Source organism: Peromyscus leucopus, chromosome 8a (genome assembly GCF_004664715.2).
Source record: "Peromyscus leucopus breed LL Stock chromosome 8a, UCI_PerLeu_2.1, whole genome shotgun sequence".
NCBI classification, from domain to species: domain Eukaryota; kingdom Metazoa; phylum Chordata; class Mammalia; order Rodentia; family Cricetidae; genus Peromyscus; species Peromyscus leucopus.
In genome coordinates, this window is record NC_051085.1 from 16,822,593 (window position 1) to 16,849,884 (window position 27,292).

Sequence of the window (27,292 nt, forward strand, 5' to 3'; positions counted from 1 at the left end):
TCTGTAGGCCCCGTGAGCCATGAGTGGCCAGGCTCCTCCCCTGAGGACCTCTAACTGCCAGGTTCCACCCACAGAATACTCTAACTGCCCTAACTGCTGGACCCTGCCCCACCCTGCAAATAAAAAAGCCCAATCTCTGGACATGAAATCCCACCGATCTCCACCCTGGAAAGCTCCACCCTAAAAAGTTCCACTGCCTTCCCAAGAAGCTCTCTGTCAGCCCTCAATCCTGTTCAGTTTGCTGCTGTTTCTTGCTTGAGCAGAGGCAGCCATCCTCCTGGGTTTTCCCTCCCAATAAATCTCTTGTGTGAAGTTTGTTGTGCGGTGTGGATTTATGGTATTCCTTGGCTTTCAGCTGCCAGGATGCCTTTCCATCCAGCTGCAATGCTTACCCTTTCACTAAAGGCCAAAGAAGCACCTTTCTCTATATGCCTGCCTTTGTTTCCCTCCTTTACCTTTCAAGTCTTCTAAGCTCTTCGCTCAAGAGACTCTGAAGTTCCAGCTTTTCCAGAATCAGCTCACACTGCCTCCGGTATTGTGCCTGTGCGTTTTCAGGGAAGGAAGTGTGAAGAGCATTCACACCTCCTAGCAGTGCACCTCCCTGAGGGCGAGAACACACCAGGGACAGTCACAGATCAACTTGCACAAGAATAAGGATACACCAGGGACCACTGGTCTCAGGTGGGAAAGACCGTCTCCCCACATCCTCTTCTTGGGGACCCCACAATCATGGAACCCTTTCTGTATCCCTTCTCCTGCAGGGCAGTGGGTGACCACTCTGCCAGGAAGCTACAGGTCACTAGTGAGAGCATGAACTGTCCGAGGTTTGTTGTGGAAGAATAATAGAGACCTGCTACTTCCCATGTATAGGTAAAGGCAGAGTGAAGGTCTCCACCTGCAACAGCTCCCCTTCTTTTCAATGACGGCTTTTGGATTTTTCCAGCAAGTATAACATATAGAACGTGATCATTTTACACTTTACAATTTTTCGTATGTTATTGAAGTGTCATTTTTAAAAAGAGCTCGTAATTAAGATGAACATTAGGCACAAACTGTCCTCACCTGCATCGAGGACTCCATCACCGACACCACAGTAATAGCATCTTCCAATGTCACAGTATTTCGGAACATCAGGCGGGCATGAGCTAAGACAGCAAGACACTTTTAGGAATATCTGAGGTGATAAATATAATCCTTTAACTGACTTCTCTACCCTCTAAACTTGCATTTTATGGATGAGCTAAATTAATCATCAGTTAATTTTACTACAACAGGCAACTATCTTCAAATAGTTTCTCCAATAACAGGCCTAATCCGTCAGAGTGCACACAATTTTGTGTATTTATATGAGAGTACTGTGAAAACATCCATTTAATATTCAGCAATTTTTATTCTCATTTAAATACACAAAATTAAAACTCATTTCTCATCTCTGGCACCTCTTTTATCTATGATTTACAAGCCTTCTAAAGCACCAAACTAGCAAGCAAGAATTTTTAGATTTTTCTTGCCAGAATATTACCTATAAATCCTTGAATAAAATGAGGTTCATTTGTTTTATGGCATTTTTTATTAAGTTTACATGATTTCATGAGGATACATTCAATTCATGTGAATGTTATTAATTTGAACATAGGTAAAGTGTAAATGCTATCTGAGATGGACGTTAGTGGCTTGTGTATGTGTAACCCTGAGCCTTTGGGGTAGGGTAGGGTGCAGCTTTGCTGCTGTGGTTAGAAGGACTGGCATGAGATGCTGGGCTCACCCCGGCCATGTAGCAGACGTGCTGCAAAAGCCTGTGTTCCCATTCCACCGCCATCCCCTGGGAACTCCAGAACCTTGCTGTGGACTCAGCTTCCCCCTCACCCCATCCCCTGGCATCAGCTACATATTATAGCTGGCAATACTCTCTACCTGGGAACCCAGTGGCCACACCGGGCTGGGAGTCATGTAGGTGATTTTCATCCTCTTGCCCTTCTTCCATTACAATCTCCCCAGCCCTGGAGGAGACTGTGTGCAGGGGCCTGTCCTCCCACCCTACCTGCACGGAACTCTGGCAAACTTAGGAGTGGACCCAGCCTTCCTCCTTCCTGTAGACCCTCTCAGACCCCACCTTTCTAGTACATACCCATTCCTTCCTGTTAGCCCACAATACCTAGAAACACTTTCTACCCTAGGCCCCCAGTGGCCACATCTGGCAGGGACTCGGGTAGGTAAATCACAGTATTCTTCCTGTCATCAATTATAATCCCTCCATTCTCACTGTCAGCACATAACAATCTGCTTACAGACACATCTCCTTCCCTCTCAACTCTGCTGGGGGATGGTCTGTATGTCAAATTGCTCTGATTGGTCAATAAATAAAACACTGATTGGCCAGTGGCCAGGCAGGAAGTAGGTGGGACAAGGAGAGAGAAGAATTCTGGGAAGCGGAAGGCTGAGGCAGAGAGACACTGCCAGCCGCCGCCATGACCAGCAGCATGTGAAGACGCCGGTAAGCCACCAGCCATGTGGCAAGGTATAGATTTATGGAAATGGATTAATTTAAGCTATAAGAGCAGTTAGCAAGAAGCCTGCCACGGCCATACAGTTTGTAAGCAATGTAAGTCTCTGTGTTTACTTGGTTGGGTCTGAGCAGCTATAGGACTGGCGGGTGACAGAGATTTGTCCTAACTGTGGGCAAGGCAGGAAAACTCTAGCTACACAACTCCCTTCACTGGAGGTTCCAACTCTACTGGCTTCCCCTCACCTCCTTCCCTCTCAACTCCCTTCACTGGAGGCTCCAACTCTACTGGCTTCCCCTCACCCTCATTTACTAGAGATTCCAATTCTAGGTTCAGACCCTAGGTCTCCATAACCTTTGTATCCCTGTCTCTCCAGAAAATTCTTTACTTTATTGCAACACACTTGCAGGATCCCTTCTTTCCATAACATCTCCAACTCCCTGTGGACCCCAACTCTAGGTGTGAACAGGGTCCCCTTAGATCTTTCCTGAACTTACTCCCAACCTTTTCTCCTAGCCCCCCTCATTCCTCTGTGCCACCCACTGACCTGCAGAAGCACTCCCTCCCATCCAAACCTACTGCACCACACTTTCCTAAGATGCAGAGAGGCCAACAGAAAACAAGGAAAGGAATAGCTATCCATCAAAGACAAGAGTAGATAGCAACAGCTAGTATTACAATCATCTGAACCCTGGATGCCTAGACATCAGCACAAAAATCAATCAATAATCACCAAGACAATATGCCTCCACTAGAACCTAGTAATCTTACTACAGTAGGTCCTGAGAAATGTAATATAGTTAAAGCTCAAGACAAGGACTTCAAAATAGCTATTGTGAGTATGTTCAAGGACCTTAAAGAGGATACAAACAAATCCCTTAATGAAGTCGGTGAAAACACAAATGATGGAATGATATAATGAAAACAATTCATGACGTGAAAGTAGAATTTAAACAAGAAATAGAATCACTAAAAACAAAACAAAACCCCAAACTGAGATAAAACTGGAAATGACAAATTTAGGAAGTCAAACAAAGGTCTCGGAGGTAAGCCGCAACAAAAGAATATAAGACATGGAAGACAGAATCTCAGTTGTTGAAGACAAGGTGGAAGTAATGGATACCTCATTCAAAGAAAGTGTTAAATCTAAAAAAATAATTAAATTAAATTAAAACAATCCAGGTACAAAACTCCCAGGAAATGTGGGACACTGAAAAGACCAAATCTACAAAACAATTTCTATTGTTTGTAGATAGGTGGAGACAAAACCCAGGCCAAAGGTACAGAAAGTATTTTCAATGAAATTATAGAAGAAAATCTTGACAAAGAAGGAGGTCAAGAAGCATACAGAATACAAAACAGACAGGACCAGAAAAGAAATTCCCCATAGCACATAATAATCAAAACACTAAATGTTTTAAACAAAGAAAGGATAGTAAAAGCTGCAAGGGCCAAATAACATCTACAGCAGACCCATTAGAATAACACCTACATTTTCAAAGGAGGCCCTAGAAGCCAGAAGGGCCTGGATGGATAGTTACCAACTCTAAGAGTTCACAGACACCACCAAACAACTGTACCCAGCAAACTTTTCAATCACAATCGATGGAGAAAGGAAAACATTCCATGATCAAATCAAATCGAAGCACCATCTATCTACAAATCCAGAAGGCACTAGAAGGAAAACTTCAATCTGAAGAGGTTAATCACACCCAAGAAAACACAAGGAATAAATAACCACAGTCCAGCAAATCAAAAGAGGATGAAAAAAACTCACACCATCACAAAAAGACAAGAATCAATAACTGCTACTCATTGATATCTCTCAACATTAATGGTCTCAATTCCCTAACAAAAGGACATAGACTAACAGATTAGACAGAAAACAGGATGCACCTTTCTGCTAGAAAGAAATCAAAGAAATACACCTTATCATCAAAGATAGATATCACTTCAGGTAAAAGGATGCAAAAGATATCCCGAGCAAATGGACCCAAGAAGGAAGCTGATGTGGTCATTTTATTATCCTACAAAACAGAATTCAAACCCAAAGTAATAAGAATAGATAGGAAAGAACTCTCAAAGGGAAAATCCACCAAGAGAATATTGGAATTCTAGATATTTATGCACCAAAGATGAGGGCACCCAAGTTCATAAAAGAAATACTACTACAGCTAAAATCACATATTGATACTTATACAGTTATAGTGGGTGACTTCAATAGCACAGGCACTAAGACCAACAATTAATAAATGGGACCTCATGAAACTGAATAGCTTCTACATGGTAAAGGACACCAGCATTTGGACAAAGTGGGATGTTACACAATGGGAAAAGATCTTTACCAATTACACATCTAACAGAGGGATACTATCTAACTATAAAAATAACAACAACAACAAAAAAAAAACCCCTAGACATGAAGAAAATAACCCAATTAAAAATGGGGCACAGAACTAAACAGAAAGTAGACAAAAGATGAAACACAAATGGCTGGGAAACACTTGGATACTTGCTCGTCTCTGTTCATTATTGCTCTATTCATAATAGCTAGAAATTGGAAATAGCCTAGATGCCCATCAACAGATGAATGGATAATGAAAACATGGCACATTTACACAATGATTAACCATCTGTTTAAAAAAATCATGAAATTCACAGGTAAATAGATGGAGCTAGAAAAAAAAAATCATTCTGAGTTAACTCAGACCCCAAAGAACAAATATGGTACGTACTTTCTTATAAGTGATGTTAACTTTTAAGCATCTAGTAGGCATTCTATAATTGGTATAACCATAGAGGTTAGGTATAGAGTAAGGGGCTAGGAGGAAGGGAAGGATCTCCCAAGGAATAAGAAATAGAATATACAGTAATGATGGACAGGCACTGGAATGGGAGGATTAGATGGATAAAGGGAAGGAAAAGGGAGTAAGAAAGGGAACACCAGATACAAGGAGGGACAGCTAAAACTGAGAGTTATTACAATAGAAGCTTCTTAAAATATACACCTCTATGAAAGAAACCTACGTAGAGTCATCAAATAATGGAGGAGACAGGTCCCAACTAGGTTTCTCTCACCATCAAGTGAAACCTTAAGTGCCATGAATGGGCTACAGCTAATTGAGTTGTTGGCCAAAGATACCCTATGGAAACCCCCAAACAACTCAGGCTATCATCAAGGCTCTAGGTTACTCTCCCCAAACTGATGGCAAGGCCCTATTGCTGAAGACAACACCTGTATACTCATTGAACATGAAGAAGTCCAACTGTTGCCTAACTAGAGCCCTCAACCCAACTGACGAGTGTTCGTGATACTGGAGGTACTCTGCATGCTACCAGAGGAGAAAGCTAAACACAACTCCATCTACAAAACCTTCAATCTACATGGCGACCTAACTGAATAATACACTGTTACAATCGTGGCACAAAGTTGAGAGTGACCAACCAGTATCTGACTGCTTTTAAAGCCTGCTCCATGAGACAGAACTCATGCCTGACATCCCTCAGGTGACTTGAGAAGCCATGGGCCTAGGGGAAAACCAAATAATATTGCTCTGTCATTAAACACAGCAATATAACGACTCCTAATGAATTCTACTATACTCATTGATCAGTGACTTGCTCAGCCATCATCAAAGAAGCTTCTACTGTAGTAGACGGGAACAAATATAGAGACCCACAACTGGAAAATAGGTAGAGAGTGAGAGACTTTGAAACATCTCGTCTTCAATGGAATGTCTTTATCAAACTCCTCCCTTTAGGGCTCAAGGAACTATGGGAAAGAGGAGGTGGAAGGATGATAAAGAGCAGGTGGGGGGTGGAAGACACCAAGGAAACAGTGTCTTCTAGACACAACAGGACTGGCAGGCATATGACCTCACAGAGGCTGTGACAGCAAGCACAGGACCTGTACATGTCCAAGCTAGATGGTGTCCCAATTCTGAGAGAGGAAGTAGACACAAGCTCCCATCCCTAACACAGATGCTATCTCCAATTGATAACCACTAGCAAAGGAAAAATCCGTTTTCTCCAACGGAGTCTTACTGGGTAAACATGATTAAGGGCAGACTCCATGTCTAGTAGTGAATAATAGCTAACACAAAAGAAACTCAATAGTGTGAATGGATATGTTTTGTCTTACAATGCTTTGTTTGGGCATTTTTTATCTTACTGACCTTTTGTTTATATATTTCTGCTTTTGTGTTTTTATGTATCTGTGTATTGTTTCTCTATGTGTATATGTTTCTTATGCCTTTTCTTTTTTGTTGCTTTATTCTTGTTTGATTGCATTTTTGTTTGTTTGAGAGGGAGAGAGAGAAAGAAGGCATGGAGTTGGACAGGTGCAGAGCTGAGAAGGCTCTGGGAGGAGATGAGGGAGAAGAAACTGTGTTCAGAATATAGTGTATGAAAAAATATTTTCTATTTAAAAAAAGAATAGACATGAGTCCCAAGTGGCAATTACTGGATAGGAATGGGAAACACTGCATAGGAAACAATTCCAAATGAACACGAAACTATGCTATTTAAAATGCTGGGGGTCTGCCCCTGAGAAACAGCATCACAAGCAAGGCTTTCTAAACGAATAATAGCTTAAGTTGTGAAAGGTCCAGAAATGGCACAAAGACTCACTCTATAATCACAATCTATTCTCAGGAGCATGGTGGTCTGGGGCTCAGAGCTTTCACTTTTAATGTATACATTTTTTAAAAATTTTTGTTATTTTAAAAGTGTGTGTGTGTGTGTTTGTGTGTGTGTATGTGGGTGTGTGTGTATGTACACTCATGTACATGTGGACTACAGGTATGTTGGTGACCACAGAAGCCAGTAGAAAGCATTGGATCCCCAGGAGCTGGAGTTATCCTGACATGGGTGCTGAGAACCTAGCTTGGAAACTCTGGTGGAGGAGGAAGTCCTCTTAAATGCTGAGCCATCTCTACAGCTCTTATTTTTAATTTTTATAATTACGTTTATTAACTTGTATGTTTGCATGTGTGTGTATGGAGGGCAGAGGACAACTCGTGGGAGTCAATTCTTTCTTTCCACCATGTGCCATGAAGGGATTGAACATGAGTCATCAGGCTTGGGGCAAGAATCTTCATCAGCTAAGTTATCCCATCTCCTGACACTCTCTCAGCCTTTAAGTGACATATGAGTATCTTTGAGCAGGGATTACTCTTATCATCTTTGAATGCATGGTGCATGCCTTGTACAAACTAGGCACTCAATAAAAATATCTGTAAAATGAAATGAACCTTCTGCTAATCGGATCAAGCTTTCCAATAGGCGGATGGTGGTCCGGGCTGCATTGCGGGAATCACTCTGTCTTTGCTTTTGATAGTACCGGAGGAGTACTTGATTGCTCACATCAGACAGTGTGGGCTGGAGATTCCTAATGAGGCAGAAGTATGTTTTCATCTTCTCCATGCTCCACAGATTCTTTGATTTGCTTGGATAACCTGTGTATGTACACCAGACATTGGATCAGTAAACTAAAAACACCTGGAAAACATCATATTTTGAGGAATTTGAGAACGTTCCTACACGCATTTTAATATTTATTCATTTATTTTTATTTTTTATTTTTTTTTGAGACAGAATCTCTCTGTATAGATATCCCTGGCTGTCCTGAAACTCACTATGTAGACCAGGATGACCTAGAACTCACAGAGATCTGCCTGCCTCTCAAGTGTTGGGATTAAGGTGCACACCATCGCACCCGGCTCCTATACACATTTAAAAAAGGTAAACTTCAGGTTTCATGTCCACTGAAATCCAGACCTATTCTTGTAGCATGCAGTTCCAGAATAAACTATCTTATGATGTAAGATCAATTAAAAAGAAACTTACCCCAGAGTGAAAATTGTTTAGAATAACTCTGGTCTCATTTACAGTAATAAGAACTTGAATAGGTCTAACTTAAGGAAAACTAACATTTATTGATTTCCATTTCATAATTCTCTCCAGTTTTCTTTGTGTGCAAGAGTATTAGTTTTTTTCACCACAAGGATGGCTCTTATGATAAAGGATCTCCCACTCCCTCTCTCTCCACCCATTACCCACCTACCTATAGGCACAGATAGCACAACTGCGCTCTCATGACAGAGGTGGAGAAAGCCACTTTCCCATCTGTTCATGGTTCTGAAGCCCACCAACTACTGTCAACACAGACATCTTGAGTATTTAATTTAAGGGAATGTCCTTTGGTTAGGTCTCATCTTTCATTTCTCTTCACCTACCTTTATTTTCTAAGATGAAGGAAGAAATTATACGATCCCAGTCTTCATTCCTAGTGTCGAGCAAAACCAGGATGAGGTCAAATCGACTTAAGAGTGGGCTCCCGAGGGCAATGTTCACAGACACGGACTCCTGGGGGTCGTACTGGCCTTTGGGGTTAGTTGCTGCCAGGATGGTGGTCCTTGTGTTCAGCTTACAAACGAGGCTACCAAGATAAAGGGAAGAGTTCATTAACTGAGAGTCTAACAAGAGGCAGGATAACACTTGTTATAAAATTGGGCTGTGCGTGTATGCTGAAAAGCTAGAGAAACTTCTGTGAAAGAAAATGGAGAGACAGAAGAAGACATCTCAAACACCAAGTTCAAACAAAATAAACTGGAATGAGTACCTTGAGGAGAATTGTCCCATAAACACGTCCTGTGCTCCTATGATAAGCAGAGCCCTCTATGTTAAGTACTAGGAGGTGTGCGAAATTAAACCAAGCCCGGCCACGATGCTCAAGGAGACCGGAGTCTCCTGGCTATTATCCAACTCCAGGAAGCATAAGGGAAGTTCTCTATGGTTAAAGTTACAGGGAAAATAAGGCAGCATGTATGTGCCTTTCTAGACGAAAAAGATGACCAGAAAAATGAGAGGAAGCAGCTTTTGAACAGATCCTTCAAGTCATCTGGACACTATTAATTGGAAGGCTCTATGTGCTTTGGAGGGTAGAAGGAGAGGATGATACTGGGAAATGGTTGAAGCACAAACTTCCTATGTATTTGTTCATATTGTTTTGACTTCTTATCTATCTATCTATCTATCTATCTATCTATCTATCTATCATCCATCTATCAATCAATCATCCATCAATAAATCTGTATTAAAGTTCTCTAGAGGAATGAACTGATAGAATGTATATAATATATACATATATAATTTATTAGAGTGACTTATAGGCTGTGGTCCTGCTAGTTCAACAATGGCTGTCTACCAATAGAAAGTCCAAGAATTCAGTAGTGGTCCAGTGCACAAGGCTGGATGTCTCAGCTGCTCTTTGTTATACACCAGAAACCCAAAGAAGTCAGTTCTAACGCCAGTGAACTGAGAGTGAGAGCCAGCAGGCAAAGAGCAAAGAGCTCCCTTCTCCCACATCCTTTCTATAGGCTGCCACCAGAAGGTGTGGCCCAGAATAAAGGTGGACCGTCCACCTCATAAGATACAGATTAAAAGTTGGTCTTCCCACTTTAAATGATTTAATGGAGAAAAATCCCTCACAGGTGTGCCCAGCTACTTGGGTTTTAATTAATTCCAGATGTGGTGAAGTTGACACCAGGAGCTACCCACCTCCCACCACCTTGAAGTTACTGTGCAACCCACGCCAGGCCCAGACTCAAGCTCAGGATCTTCTGGCTTTAGCTTCTGTAGTGCTGGGACCACAGACACGAACTACCTTGCTTGGCTTTCTTTCATTATTCTAGATAAGAAAGAAGAAGAGGGCAGGAGGAAAAAGAACTCAGGAAGAGGTCTAAAAGCAGTCTGACGTGGAGTTTTGAGGAGCAATTATGAAAGGACTCGGTGGGTAGATTGGACAGGAAAGGGCTGCACAGAGATGGGTGGGGTGCCAGCATAATGCATGGTCTAGTAAAAGGCACACAGTCCTAAGGAAAGCAGTGGAGTGACAGGAATGGATGAAGCTTAATTTATGTATCACTTTGAAGCTAATTAATCCTCAAAAATGTGCCACATTTACTAAGAGCAAAAGCGTATCTCTGTGTGTGTGTGTTCTGCACTTGTGACCATTTTTAGAGTGGGATACCTGCCTTTCACAAGTCACAGCCCTATGACAGCAAAGATGAGAGCTACATTTGTTCACTGCCATCCTAGAAGAACTCTACCTTCTTCGGTGATAGTAATAAAAATACCACTATTTATAATATTCAACACTTTATGCACCCTCTCTAATCATCACAAGCCTGGGATGTTAGCTGTTAGTATTAGCCTGGAAATAAAGAGAGCAGAGTTCAGAGACACAAACTTCTGGAAGTTGCCCGAGAGCAGCTGTTCTAAGACTCAAACCAAGATCTGCTGAGTGCCAAAGCTCAGGGCTCTTTTGTTTCTGGACGGTGTCCTTGTGAGTCAACTCATTTCAGACATGCCACTGCTGTGGTCCTGATCTGCCTGACACATTCAGGTATCTCCTTACTTGTCCTATTTTCTGTACTACATTTGATGTCCCTCAAGGGACTGATTTGGTACTATCGTCCGTACATTCTCTGGCACTGCTCAATAAATGGACATTATTTAAAAAGTAACAATTAAGCTTCACTTGGCTTAATATTTATAAAACTCAATTTATTTTATATGCATAGCTTGCACAGTCTTGAAACATGACGCTGATATACACATTTTTCTGCAATAGCTTTAAGGACAGAAAACATTGCAGATTCCGAGAAAGTTACTTTTCCACTTATTTCATCCATATGTTTAATTTTCCTACATACAGAGTAATACATATTCTACAAATCATGAGCAGACTGTACATGTTATTGTCACAGGTCTTCAAGAAATGTGTGTGTGTGATGGCCTCCCATCACTTTCCCTACACCTCTTTCTAGATTAATCCCCATGTTTACTCATGGCCTTCATAACTATCGTATATTGCTTCTTCCAAATTAGCTCCAGCCATGGAGTGATTCCTGTATCCTCACCACATCTTGTTTTCTTTCCCTTGGCAATGAAGTAAGACTGTATTTTCCATCTCCTTTCACAGTTGAGAAGGGCTATATATAATACCAAGTCTGCTAGAATACCAATAAAACAAACACAGAGCATGTACCACTTCTAGGTGTATGCTCTAGCTTCTAATGGCCTTCCTGCACAATCCTCCTAGGTTTTCTTTGTTAACTAGGAAGGACAAAGCCCGGAGTCAGAGTCACAGTGGGAAGGAGACTGTGCTGAGGGGCTGGGTCAAACAGGGCCATCTCCTTCACCCTGCGTTAGACAGTGACACAAACAAGACAAACTTCCTTTCACAGGAAAGAGATGACCCTAAGAAAGAACTGAGCAGATTTCCAGGAGAAATGAACAACAATAGCGGCAGCTTAGAAACTGAGGTTTAGAAGACTTATGCCAAAGCCCAGACAGAAGGCAAGACTGAGAAGCTTTTGAAGCACAGAGATCCAGCCAACTGCCTGAACGGTATAAAGTGATTTAGACTGTGAAATCTTCTATTTAAATGACGTGAAGATAGCCAGAGTCAAGCAGCTGATGCCACCCTACTTCTCTGGTAGCCAGGACACAACTGCTGAGAGACAGAAACAACCCAAGTATACACAGAAGAAAGAACAGATACTCAACCTTAAGGAGCTCCGACACATGCTACAATACCGACAGACTCAAGGGCATCACTGGGAAGTAAAATGATAGGACTATTTATAGGAAGTATCGAGAGTAAACAAGCTCATAGACACCAAATGTAGAATTTAGCAGGAAGCAAAATGAAGTCAATGAGTTCTGATTTCAGTCCGTAAGACAAAGAGTTAAGAGATGACTGCATAACATCATGACTGTATTTAACAATGAATCATATCCGTAAGACAAGTCAGTAGGTTTTGTTTTGCATTTTACACCCTCGAAACACAGGAGTGAGAGAATGGAGTCACATATTAATTTCCTAATATCGGGCATGATGTCAACGGGGGATGGGACCCTTGGGAGGTTTCAGGTTAAGACGAGGTTATGAGGGATTAGTGTTTGACGTAAGCAAAAAATAACTCTTTAGTGTGCTAACTACTGTTTCCTGGAGAAGTCAGTTCACTCTGACTAAAAGAGAGTAAAGTCCTTTCTAGTATGTCCAGACCCTTTCAGCATGGCAACCACAACAGCAAAAGCATCAGTTCAAAAAACCAGTTTGAGATGCAATCTTCACATATAGATTTCTAGACTGTCTCACATTCCTTTATTAAGAGAACCCCAGTGAAAAACCACAGCTGCAAAGCACAAAGCAGGATTCCCAAAAATCCCATCAAACTACACAAAATAAAAAACACATTGATGGTATTAAGACACATGCATGCTTGCAACACCATATGTACACACATGCAAAGTATTCCAGTGTTACAAGCAATGCTGTGCTTGTCCCAGCTACTTCAGAATCTGAAGCAGGAGGAGCCCTACTTTCAAGAGCCTGAGGTTAGTCTGGGTAATGTGGCCAGATGGCACTGCCTTACCCAAAGGTTGCAGGTTTAAGCAACATGAGCAAGGAATGAATGGTTGGTCTTCCTCAACATCTACTGAGAAGGTTCTCTTTGGTTACCAACATGATTTACATTTTTGTGAACTCTAGACTTCCTGGGTATTTTTATCTGTTTATATTCTCATTTTAATAAGCCTTTACATTGCAGAAATCACCTGGTTCCTTCCCACTTTTGTAACAATTCCCAATTATAATGGGAAATGTATGAGCTATCCTATGTCTTATGTGCCCATCGTGTGAAAAGAGTGTATAATGTTTAACCTGAATGCAAAAGGTAACTTGGGTAATAAGCATAGAAATATAGAACAACTAAGTCTATAGTTCTTTTTTTGAAAAGAATTATTACTCTTTAGTATGTACAAAGTGATATATTAAAAAAAAATCTGAGAGAAATTCCCTATAGTCTTAGTAGGCAGGATAGATTGATTCAGAGAGGTCTACACTAACATCATTAAGGGAGATCACGATCCAAATCAAAGTCCTTTCCGAATTAACAGCTTAAAGTGACTTGAGAGATGAGAAAGGGAGAGAGAAAGCAAACAGATTCTTTACGAGTTCTAGAAAATGATGCTGTAAGAAAGGTATTGACCATCTTAAGGTAAAATCTGTGATGGTTCCAGAGACAGGGCCAGAATATATAAATGATGGTTGTAGCTGAAAGACCCATAGGGTACTATGGGATCACACAAGGTAAGTGTTTTCCTAAGAATGAAATTCAAAGTAGTTGTTTGTACCTTTAATTTTTAGTAGAATTTGTGATTATTCCTTTTCACACTTAACCTTATCTGTTGCTAATTAATTATTGTGTCATGCCATAGATCTTTAGAATTTTTTTCTAAAGAGTTTTGCATTTGGCATTTCCTTGCCATTTTGCATCAGGACGGTTAGCAGGGTTCTAGTTAGAGGCAATGAATTTAAGACTCTAAAAGCTGTTAACCAAAAATACTAGATGAGCTACTGTTGGAACAAATCCAACTTCCTTAAATAATTCAGTGATGCAGAATGAGTAGTATGAAAATGAACAAGTGAGTTACAGTGGCATTTGAGGAGTGCCTCCCGGGCTCTCACCACGACATCGATGACAGAAAAACACTAGTGACTGGGCCACACGTAGCTGCTAACTCAAAAGCACCTTGCTGTGCTACTGTCGCAAAGAAAGCACAAACTACAACGAATCAAGGCATGAATAGTATGATCACAATCGGGAAGTACTCATAATCTTTGGAGAAGTTGTAGAACCTACTGCAGGCTGAACCGAGAGTCTAGACAGCAAGCACTAGCCACACATAACTATGTCCTTAGAACCTTTGAAGTCCCGTGAAGAAGAACTCATCAGGCCATTTTGTCTGCATACCTCAGCTACTATTTTCTAGAACTTGCCTCATGACCCATTCTTGGTATATTCCTTAAGTGACCTTTTGTCCTCAATACCCTTCTGGACAGGCCCCATGCTGGACCACTCACCAAGCACATACCACCAGTCTCTTCTGTGTTGACTGCTTTGGAGGAAGAGCCGACCGATCAGAGACTGCTACCAGACCAAGATATGCCAACTCATAAGCTGCTTAGGGGCCCTGGGGCTGTTCTGATATACACCTTTTACTAAGAATGACAGTATCTAACTGGACCTCTCTTGAAGGTATCCAGTGGTTCCAGGAAGGAAAGCTCCACTACTAAGGATAATGAGAGAGTCAACTGGGGATGAATAAACTTTGGGGACTATAGTGAATAATGAGGTATACAGCTGCTATTTCACATCTACTTTAACAAAATCCCACCCCAAATCATGGTACAGAATGGCAGTACACTATTAGAAAAGTCCAGTAGTATGTGTTCACAGTTAGGTTTTCTCTCAACTTGACACAAGCTAGAGTCATTTGAGAAGGAACCTCAATTCCCCTCAATTAGGTAGATTGGCCTACTGGGATGTCTGCAGGGGATTTTCTTGATTAATGATTGATGTGGGAGGGCCCAGCCCAGTGTGGGTGGTAACACTCCTTCCTGGGCAGGTGGTCCTGGGGTGTATAAGAAAGCAGCCTGAGCAAGCCATGCAGAACAAGGCAGAAAGCAGCACTCCTCCATGGCCCCTGCTTCAGTTCCTGCTTCGAATTCCTGCCCTGACCCTCCTCTATGCTAACCGGATTACAACTATAAGCTGACATAACCCCTTTCTCCACAACTTGCTTTTGTTCATAGTGTTTATCACCGCAACAGAAGCCCAATAAGATACATGTCCAAATAGCAAACCATGGAGCTGGCACCTCATACAGCCAGGCTAGCTCTGGACTCTCTACTCCATTGTTACAGTAATTCTGAATATGTCCACTGCATTCTTGTGATCACTAAAAGTGGGAGCATTTGATGTTGGCTTCTGAACTTGCTCTGTCTAGAATACATCATGTTCTACATATATGTAAAACCACATTTTATGTCTATATTCTACAGAAAACCAGCCAATAGCTGAATAAGCTACAGTTCAATCTGTAGGTTAGTTCATAATTTATTATGCCTCATAGGCGGTACATTAAAGGTTATGTTCTAAGTGATCTCATTAGATACTTGAATTTCTTTTTTTGTTTGTTTGTTTGTTTTTCGAGACAGGGTTTCTCTGAGTAGCTTTGCGCCTTTCCTGGAACTCACTCTGAAGCCCAGGCTGGCCTCGAACTCACAGAGATCCATCTGGCTCTGCCTCCCGAGTTCTGGGATTAAAGGCGTGCGCCACCACCGACCGGAAATACTTGAATTTCTTACATATATTTTTCTTCTTTAAACTTGAAGACTTTCATAATCCTATAGTCAACCTACCCAACATTCCAGGCAGCTGTAGCCACTGGAAAGTCTTTTCTGTACTGTTTGTAAATATCCTCTAAATTTCCTAGCCTTTGATACTAAAGGATACACAGTCTTTTATAACCTGAAAGTTTTAGATTTTAAAAAATTGTAATTCTTTAATAATTCCATACATATAATGTTTTTTGATCAATTTCATTCATTACTGCTTCTTACCCCTCACACGCCCTCTAAACTTGTTTCCAAAAAGGTGTTCTACTTTCACATCTTTTAAAATTTATTTTTACTTTTTATGAGTCACCAGGTTTAATTAAAGTTGCATGCACGGGTGTGAGGCTGGAACAAGTCTAATGGTGTTTCTATATTTGAGCTCTTCAAAGTAATTATTCAATTATTTCTAATTATTTTATGACTATAGTTCAGAAAAAGCAGGGATGATATGTTAAAATACTTAACAAAAGTTGATAATATAAGACAAACAACAAAAACAATAATTACAAAAAAATAAAGCATTGGATTTCTATGTTCCCATGGAATAATAACAACTTTTTGTATCAAAGCTTCAACATTATTCTCCAAACACATTACAGATAATCAAGGAGAATAAATCTATGAAACAAAACCCCTAAAATTAAAACTAAAACTAAGAAAGATAAAATATTATGAACTTCAACGCACATGCAAACACACCATTAATCCTAGCATTCAGGAGGGAGAGGCAGGCAGATCTCTGACTTTGAGGCCAGCCTGGTCTACAGAGTGAGTTCTAAGACAGCCAGGGGTACAAAGAGAAACCCTGTCTCGAAAAACCAAAAACCCCAAAACAACAACAAAAGACAATGGAAAGCAGCTAACCTAACTCCATAGCCCACACTGGAGTAGAAACCTCAGGCGTGACTATGAGCCTGTGGAGTGCCAGGAGGTTACCAGCTCTGCTCTGCCCCACCATTTGCCTGGCTGTTCTGTCCCACCACAGGCACAGAAACAGTGGAGCCAGCTGACCTGGCCAGAAACAGCTGAAGCCTCTAGACAAAGTGAGTCCGTAAATGGATTTTCTCAGCAACTGACACACTGCCTATACAAACTCTACCAATATATACCCTGGGCAGAATCGATCTGAAGTATAAAAGTACTTAAAAGAAAGCCTGAATATAATTTTTCTTCATGTATTAGTATAATGGTGTTGATGCAATTACTATGAAGGTATTTTGGAGACTCAACTGAGTGCAGAAATATGGAGAATACTGTAAACACCTTCACATATACACTTAAAATAATTTTGAAGAGTCCTTAAGTAGCCTCCCTTCTAGAACAAGAGCATATTGGCTAGATGTCAAAGTAGTGTCTAAGTATGGGAGGGCACGTAGCATGAATAAGCTATACACCTAAAGATGGTTGAGACGGTAAGTTTTGTGTTGCGTGTATGTAGTCATATTTAGGAATAAAACAGGATACCCCAGTGGCTGTTGCTTCTATCCATTGACCGTATGGCAGGCCCTGAGCCAGAAAGTAGACACATGCATACTTCAAGTTCAGCAGAACTTGGTGTCAGAAACAGCTACACCAACATGGCTGCCTAAACATGACAGGAACAAGGATGGCATCAACAGACTTGCTAACGTGGAAAGGGAAACGCTCAGGAGGCCTCAACCCTCAACAAAGCACTGTCGGCGATCAGGGAGTGCTGAGAGCAGGAGGTAAGTTTTTCTCCAGGGAACAGCACACGATTAGTTATCTAATATCAAATAGTCAGCCCTGAAAACATATACACAGAAATAACATACAGATTAAGCAGACTGTATGTATGTATTTAGGTGTGTGTGTGTGTGTGTGTGTGTGTGTGTGTGTGTGTGGTGTGTGGTGGTGGTATGTGTGTGTGTGTATAACAACAATTAATGAAAAAAATGAGGACATGCATTTGGGAGAGAACAGGAGTGTGGGCGTACATGAGTGGGTTTGCAGGAAAGAAAGGGGAGAGGGAAATGTCATAATTCTATTATTCACAAAATGTTAAAAAAAATAACAACAGCCGACAGTAGTGGTGCACACCTTTAACCCCAGCACTCGGGAGGCAGAGGCAGGTGGATCTCTGAGTTCTCGAGTCCAGCCTGGTTTATGGAGCAAGTTCCAGGACAGCCAGGGCTACACAGAAAACTATCTTGAAAAAAAAAAAAAAGAATAAAAAAACAACAAAAGAAGATCGTGGAAGTAAGGGCCGTGGCATTTATTTACAGAGACTAAAGACAGACAGGCCTGTCCCACAAGGTCAAAAATCCATTAGGTTACCATTGATGCCAGCTGACTTTGAGATAGGAAATTTTACTCTCTACAATAACCATTGTGACTTTCTATACTGTATCTACAATTCAGGTGTGCTTTATTTTAAATAAGGTTACCCACTGCTGTTGTCTGTGTTGAATACTGTTTGCTTCTGAGTGATGAGAGAGGAAGTGATTTTGCAGAAAATCACTAAAGAAAAAAAATCACATGGGAGGAAAGGTGTTTGGCCTCTTGGAAGCATCTGTTCTGCTTGGGAGTTTTAATTTCAAGCCATTCCTTTGTAAGGAAAATGTGAAGCGATTAAACCCTTACTGTAATGACTGTTCTGTTTTTTCAATGAAATTTAAAATTTGAGGTATGAGAAACATTAAGCCCAGCTGAGAATTCCAGGTCATCATGCACTATAAACACAATGCTCAGAATCAAAATCAGTTACCTCTTGGATGCATGTTAACATGTGGATCCTTCCATCCCAGAAAATAGACTGGAAAAGTTACTAAATTCAGAGAACACAGTAATTCCAGCTTTGCTATCATAATTTGATTACAATTATCTTCACTAAATCAATAAAGAAAAAGAATCCTTTTCAATATAGAGAAATCAAATATACAAAACACATAATTGTATACTAGGCAATGATAGGAATTGAGTCTTTGAAAATACATGCTAACAGTAAAATAGTATAAATGTCTTTATGTGTGGAGGCCCACAAGGTTTCTTAGTGAAATTGGAGCTTGCTTTTACCCAGCAGAGCTGCATTAGGGGATTGTTTGACCACGTGTGTGGTTACCAGGTGATTGGAAGGGTCTGCACTTGGCTGTGCTAGGGGGAGGTCTTTTGCTCCACTCCTTGGCATTCTTAGAAAAAGCCCTTTAGCATAAACAGAAGGGACCGGTGGATAATGATCCAGGTCCTCCCGAGGCTATCCTGTGTTTCTATCTGTCTCTCTCCCCTCTATCCTTCTATCTATATATTTCTCCCTCCTTCCTCCTCAAGAGTACCCTGGGGAAAAAGTGGGATTGGGCCTCCCACAGAGAAATGGGTAGCCCCCCCCCATTTATGAATCCAAGTATAGTTATGGGGGGGGGAGAGCGCAAACAATATCAACACAAGAGGAGTGAATAAGACCCAATGTAGCTGTAATAACTAGAGAACAGTGATCCTTGAACTATTACTCCTTGACTATAGTAAACTCCATCAATCTGTGAATGTTTACATTATTATTTTATGTATACAGGTGTTTTGCCTGCATGTTCAACCTTGCACCACCTGCGTGCCTGATGCCTTGAAGGCCAGAAAAGGACTTTGGATCCCCTGGGACTGGAGTTACAGACAGTTGTGAGCCACCACATGGATGCTGGAAATCAAACCTAGGTCCTCTGGAAGAGCAGCGGATGTTCTTAACCACTGAGCCATTGCTCCGATCCCTACAATACTCTTTAAACAAAACAGATATGCTAACTTGCTTTGTAAAAGTAAAAATTCTTTAGAAAATGTAAAAAGACCAGAAGGCTAAAATACTAATTGTGGTGAGTGCCTCCATTCAAGGAAGTATTAACACCGGACAGAAGTCAAGACAGGTCAGAAACACATGGGGGATTTTACCTTAAACCATAATACAAATAAATGTTTTTGTAATGACCATCTTCACTGTGCCCAGGGTGTGGTGATCTACGCAGTAGCCCCAGTGAACAATTGATTAAAACAGAATGTTCAAGCTGCTGCTTAGGCAAACTGAGTAATGCATGTTAGATATCTGTTCTAGTTTACAGGAGAAACAATGAAAAACTGCCCAGAAGTAGCAGCGAAAGTTTCTAATACTCTAAGGGGAGTCCTCTTCTTCTCCCCAGACAAGGAAATCCAATCTGAAAATTAGCCTTCAAAGTATTTCCTTCAGAGACGTTATTTCAGTTACAACAGGGCAACTGTGGGTAAGTCTCCCAGTGTCTCAGATCGCGTTACTTCCTTCTACCTCCTTCAATCTCTTCTTATGTGGTACTTTTCTAGGTAGGTTTACTAGAGAAGCTGTGAACTCTGTTCACACACGGACACCAATCAGGAAGAGGAAGTGTTCAGAAACCTCAGCAGCAACCTGACAGAGTGATTTGGGGGCAAATTCTTGAGTTTCCATGTTTTTAGAAATAAGGGTTACTGTGGTATAATTTACACAATATGAAAATGTCACCCCTTTAAGATGTTTTTCTGTGGTCATTTCTCTTCCCTAACCCCCAGCAAACATTGACCTGCTCTCTCCTCAACTTTGCCTTTTCTAGAATTTCATATATGGATGGAATCATGTTTATATAAACTGCTATAAACCGTGTTTGTACAAATGCTTTTTTGCATGTGGGTATCAAATTGGTCTAGCATATTTATTTCATTTACATAAATTTCTTTTAAAATTAGTTCTACGTTGACATACAAAGTCATTGGGTTCTTTATTTTCAACCATATCTATCAGTTACACTAAATGTCTCCTTCCCTCATCACCCTGCCATGTCCCTCTGCTGTCTACTTCCTTCTTTCCAATAGTCCTCTCTGCTGTCATGTCCCATGGTTTCCATTTCTCAGCTTTTCCCTTCCTACTCTGGTAAGATTTCTTCCTCCCTTCCCACGTAAGTGAAAGCATGTGGTACTGGACTTTGAGTCTGGCTTATTTTGCTTAACACAACAATTTACAGTTCTAGTCATTTTCCTGTAGATGTCATAATTCATTTTTTTAAATTATGGATGGCTAAATAAAATTCCATTGTGTATATGGCAGCACATTTTCTTCATTCATTCATCTGTTGATGGGCTTTCATTTCCAAAGACTGTGAGCAGTATAGCAATAAATATGGGTGTGTAAGTATCTTCACTGTATAGGATTCTTCTAAGTATATACCCAAGAAAGGGAGAGCTGGATCATATACTTTTCCACATTTATCCTTTCCAAATTGTTTTGATGTATAGTTTCTATGTCTTTCTTTGTAAAATTTAAAATCAGCTTATCAACTTATAAAAAGAAACTTCTAGTTAGAATTCTAACTGGAGCAGCATGGAGCCTAAAAAATGGTTTGGGAAGATACATCATAACAGCATTACCTTCTGATAGGTGAAGCAAAGTGTGCCTCCCTGGTCTTCTAAAGCTTTATGGTTTTCAGGTATCATCTTTGAAGATACTTCACTACATTTATCTCTATTACACTCCAAGAATCTTTCAAAATCCCTAATAATTAATATGCCCTGAGAACATACACCATTTTTATGGAAAGAATAAGTTGAGTTCTGTGTTGAAAGAGAGCTATAAATAGCTCCTACTGAGCTAAGTCAGTCCATGTGGTGGTTTGAATGAGGACAGCCCCATAAGCCAGGTGGTAGACTGTTTAGGAAGGAGTAGGAGATGTGGCTTTGATAGGGGAGGTGTGTCACTAGGGGAGGGCTTTGAGGTTTCAAAAGCCCACTCCAGGTCCAGTCAGTCTTGCTCTCTCTCTCTGCCTGCTGCCTGAGGATCAGGATGTAAGCTCTTAGCTACTGCTCCAGCGCCATGCCTGCCTGTTTGCCTTGCACCATGCTTCCCTGTATAACAGGCTAGCCCTCTGAAATTATAAGCAAGCCCTCAGTTAAATGCTGCACTGGTCATTGTGTCTCTAACATAGAAAAAAGTATACTAAGAAAGTCTACTTTTATATTTTATTCACTTCTATAGTCTAGTAAGAAAAACCTTGTACTTGGAGAGTGATAATTGATAACCCCTTTAATGTACCAACAAGCTTCCCATTTTCCTTGAATTTATACTGAATAATCTCTCTTCTTCCATAGACTTTAAAGAACAGAAATGCTTACCCAGCCTTAGCGACACTTATGGTTTGTTGCTCCATTGCTTCATGGATACTGGTTCTGTCATGCTCTTTGAGGCTGTTAAATTCGTCAATACAGCAAAGACCAGCATCTGCGAGCACCAAGGCCCCAGCCTCCAAATTCCATTCTCCTGAGTCTTTTACAGCTGTTACTGTCAGACCTGAGAAAACAAGGAAGTTACATTAACTTTTATTTTCAAAAGTGTATCTCATATCAATGAAACGGAAAAAACAGTCAAGGCTCTCATTTGTACTCAAAATGGACAGCACCAGGATGCTAAGCCAGGTGTCTAGGTGCTAGAAGACCTCAGAAGTGCTTATGTTCTGTAAATATCCAATGTCTTAGCTAGTATTTTGTGGCAACTAAGTCTCTAAAATCTTCCATTTGTTTGTTCAGTTGTATTAAATGGTAATCATGTAATTGTTTTAAGTCCTGTCTGATCATTTCAACATCTCTGCCAAACAGGAATCTGAATCTGGTAATTGTTCTGTCCCTTCAGATTATGGTTCTGCCTTGTGTCACACTTCGGACGGAGTTTGTTGTTGAAAGGTAAATAGAAAAGGAATGGCCTTTTGTCTTGTGGTGTTGAGTTGGAGCATGGCTGGAGCATCCCGAAGCCCTTTACTGAGCTGTGTACCTTGTCTGTGTATTTTACAAGTGCTTCTCAGCTTGGGGTTTTCTTTTTCTTTTTCTCTTTTCCCACCTTGTGTGCTATGGGATGGCTGAAGGAAGCTGAAACCAGAGATCCCCTCCCAGGTAGAGTGAGCTGTGGTAAAATCATTTCTCCTGAGGACAGGCCTTGTTAAGAACAGCAAATCTTGCATATTTTAAATAGTCCTTTCCTCTGCTGCTGGAAGCAGAAAGCGGCTTCTGTCTTCACTGTGAGATTATATCTTCTAGAGGTAAAACTTACGGAAGTGTGGTGTCCCCTGTGGCTAAGACCTGTGATGACTTTTAACTCCAACTTGTCACTTTATGCTTCCAGCAAGCTTCAGTTATGGTTGAGGACTTTGTATTCCTTTGATGGTTTTTCGGTTTTGTTTCTTTGGGTATTTGTTTGACAGAGGTTCAGCCAGGCAAGTGTGATTCTCAGCATCCCCTTGACTGCCTCCAGTTCTACCCAGTGTTTTGTCCCGTGTCCTCATTTCTTTGATGGATCAGAAAGGGTTATTTTTCAGTTTACTCATCCTTACACTCATCAGATAAAGTAAGTGACTTTTCTCCCTACATGTTGAACTGGAAAACAGAAAAAAAGAAACTTCTCATTTCTTGTGTCTTCTCCTTTTATTTTTATAGTGTTATAATGTATCTTATATTTATATCTAACAGTTTTGAATTAATTTTATACTTCGTGTGACATATTAGTTAATTGATATAAATTTTTTTTTTTTTTTTTTTTTTTTTTTATTTCGTTTGAATATTAGATTAATACAGAATTGCTTTGTGTAATAAACACCAAAAAATTTTATAAATAGTATAAAGCTGATAATAGAGTTTCATTTTTCTATTGTAAGTTCCTTTTTCTTTTTTTTTTTCTTAGTTCATTGTAAGGTATACAATTATGTCCTCTCCTTATTTCTTGATACTTGCAACTTAGGACTTCTCTTTTTATTTTTTCCCCACCTTGGTCAGTCTGTCCAGAAATGTATTCATTTTTATCAGCAGTAGCCATTGTAAGTATTCATCATGTGTCATATTCCTTTTAGTTAACTTTCCATGTATTCATTCCATTTACATACTTAGACTCACTGTTTTCTGTTGTTATCCTCTTTTACAGAAAAATAAACTGAGGCTGATATGTACTAGGAAACTTGCCTGCAATCTAGTAGCCAGAGTGATATAGGATTCAAATCAAGTGTAGCTGACTCCCAGGTCATTTTTAACCACTTTGCTTTATTGACTAGTGAGTCCATAAAGGGTGAGTCAGAATCCAACCATACACAGGAGGAGCTGTTACCTCCTCAATATTGTGACTGGAAACATGCTTTTCATTTTCATCAGTGTTAACAACTGTTTGCTATTTTTGCATCCACTCTATAAGAGCATGAGATACTATTGGGTACTCCTAAAAGATCAGACTGCTTAGTTAGGGCACCTATAAGGACATTGAAAACAATGTAGGTGCCCCTCAACAGAAGAATGGATAAAGAAAATGTGGTACATTTACACAATAGAGTATTATTCAAACATTAAAAGAAATGACATCATGAAATTTGCAGGCAAATGGATAAAACTAGAAAAAAATATCACCCTGAGTGAAGTAACACAGACTCAGAAAGATAAATATGGTATGCATTTGCTTATATGTGGATATCAGCCATTAAATAATGATAACCAAACTACAATCCATAGACAGGGAGGTTAGCTCTAGAGGAAGGGACTAGGAGAGGACACATGGATCTCTCTGGAAGGGGAAACAGAATAGATTTTATGGGTAGACTGGGTGTGGGGTAGGGACAGAAACAGGAGGATCAGGTGGGGGGAGGGGAGATGGTGTTTTGAGAGGGATTTAGAGAGAGAAAGCTAGAAATGAGGGGTGTCTTGAGGGGTGGTATGAAAACCTTTAGCATTCCTAAAGTGGCTAGTTTTGCTACATTGAAAGCAAAATCCATATGGAGTTTCTTTGATGGCTATCATCATCTCTGAAGTAAATTGGTGTTGCCAGGAGCAGACGTGTCTCACTGTCATGAAAAACTTTGTTATTAAATCATTTTAAATGCCATATTCTGTAGATCTCTGAAGTGTTTGAAGCCTATCTATCTATGTAAAACATATCTGTTTGGCCTTGAAAACATATCCAACATGACTACAAGTTTGCATGTTATAGGTGACTAACTACTAACCTGCATTTCTTTATTATCCTAAATAGTTTGCAATAACTTTCAAGGACTAGAAATTTACAGCATTCACAAATAAGGTTATAATCCCACTAGAGTCCCCATTCTTATCATTTAGAGTAGGAATTGGTATTTGTCAAAGAAAGCATACAAAGGTATTTTATGCAATGCAGAAGTAACCCAAAGTCCTTTCCAATCCTGTGACTCTTAGTACAGAAGGGCTCCTTTGGTGTTCCTTGAAATTTGTGGCAAACAGTTAAAACCTAAGATGCATACTTATTTTTTTTAACAACATTTCTTAATTTGTTGAATTCCAGATACACAAAGAAAACAGTTTCTATTTTGAGAGGCAAAGGGGAATGGGGTGTTTTTAATGCTGAAAACATAGTATAAATATTAAGTATTTAGCATGCCAAATGCTTATATTCAGGATGGCGTTACTTTTACACTTTGAGAATTTAGTGCAAGAACAGGAAGGCAGAAAACAACCAATGAGCAAGGGGAGAATCCCAACTCATCGTGTGTGTGTGTGTGTGTGTGTGTGTGTGTGTGTGTGTGTATTTTAAGGATGCTTGTATTTATCAATTCAGCAAGCTAATATCAAAGCACGTGTTTAAACATATAGTATGCTCAAATATCATGCTGGCCAAGGATTAATGTAATGGTATAATAATGGTTATTATATTCTCTAACTCCCTTGAGGTAGTTCTGTAGTAGATAGCTGTTCTGTCTATGACCTTGAAGCACTACCCCTAGAGATGCAGTAGATTACTGCACTACCTGCCTATGACCTTGAAGTACATGTCCCTGTGTTGTGGCCTCTCTGCAACCCTTAAGACCTGAGATGCATGTACGCTGGTTCTCTCGCTCCTTAGCGGTTTGGGATATGGAAGGCCAGAACAGCAGTCTGGAACCTGTGACTATTCTGTGCTGCCCAGTGAGTTTTTCCCTTAATAAATTGCTTTGCCCTTTAAAAAGACTCTGTGGATTTCTCACCATACACTTCAATCCTGCTTTCTTTGTGAAACAGATTACTAAGAACATTTCCTTCCTCCTTGGTACTTCCCAAGTAGCAGCATCTTTAGTCCCTACATGCTATGTCGTCTTTTATAAAACGTCACCTGTCAGAGGCAGTCATATACTTGGAAAAATTTTGTCCTTCACAAAACAAAAATAAGGTTGCTCAATGGAATGTTTGGCAATTTCAACGAGTTAACAAACAATAACAGGGCACCCATTTTCCTGTTGTTTCCATCCTAAGGTAACAGCGGAGGGAAAATTTACTACACAAAAAGCCAGTGACGCTGTAAGGAAAAGTCCTTGAAAACACGAAAGGGGGTCACCGGCAGCAGAGGCTCCTGGTAAACCACTTATGACAGCTGCACAAACAACTCAGTAATGCAAGCAGGATTAAAACTGTCACGGCAGGGCCCTCACTCCCGGAATGGGAGTGAAGAGCCTGGCCGGCATGCTCCCCAGTGAAACAAGCATAACTAATGGAAACGATTTCTCCAAACTCGAGAGTTACGCTCTCTGGAACGAGAAAGAAGTTCTCGAGAAACATTTATGCAAAAGTGCCTAAAACTTTGTGAGGGTGGCTGTTCCGAGTGTGTGACAAACCTCCCCTTGTATGCTTTCCTCCTTCTCCCAACTCAACACCACCTCACACACACACACACACACACACACACACACACACACACACACACACTCAAAGGGAAGCTCCGAGCTGGTAAATGTGTTCCAAAAAGTACTACTGCTCACACCTCAGCTCTTAAGGATGTATCTCACCAGAAAGGATAGATGTAAGTTGGCTTCATCCAGATAGTGCAGGGATGGTATAACATAAGTAAATAAATAAATGTAATCTACCACATAAAGAGACAAAGCACATGATGATCTCATTAGACACAAAAAGGCCTTTGACAAAACCCAGTATCCCTTCATGATAAAAGTCCTGGAGAAACTAAGGATACAAGGGACATTCCTCAACTAATAAAGATGATTCACAGCAAGCCCATGGCCAACTTCATCTTAAACAGAGAAGTTCAAAGCATTTCTATTAAAATCAGGAACAAAACAAGGATGTCCACTCTCTCCATACTTATTCAATATCGTTAGTACTTGAAGTTGTAACTGGAGCAGTGAGACCCTGAAGAAGGTCAAAGGGATTCAAATAGGAAAAGAAAAAGGCAAAGCACCCTGTGGACAGGTGATATGATTATACATATGAATGATCCTAAAAACTCCACAAGGAAACTTTTATAGCTGACAAACACCTTCAGCAAAGCAGCCCCCAAACAGCAGCTTTCTTAAATATGAATGGCAAACAGACTGAGGAAGAAATCAAGAAAAACAAACCTTGTGATAACTTGTGATAAGCAAGGGAAAGGCTGGTATGATAAAAACTTTAAGACACGGAAAAAAGAAATTGAAGAATGTATCAGGAGATGGAAAGATCTCCTTACAGATTCAGTGCAATCCTCATCAAGACTCCAACACATTCTTCACAGAAATTGAAAACACAATATTCAAGTTCACAGAAAAACATAAAAAAACAAGGTATCTAA

The 27,292-nt window shown here is 40.4% G+C and overlaps 1 protein-coding gene across 1 annotated transcript in view; it reads right to left on the reverse strand.

Moving 5' to 3' along the window:
* Mcm9 (minichromosome maintenance 9 homologous recombination repair factor) overlaps nt 1–27,292 on the reverse strand; it is a 72,280-nt gene that overhangs the window by 5,100 nt on the left and 39,888 nt on the right. The window contains 5 exon segments of the mRNA XM_028868378.2: nt 456–601; nt 1,063–1,145; nt 7,757–7,960; nt 8,741–8,943; nt 21,871–22,045. Coding sequence (XP_028724211.1) covers nt 456–601; nt 1,063–1,145; nt 7,757–7,960; nt 8,741–8,943; nt 21,871–22,045 — 811 coding nt within the window.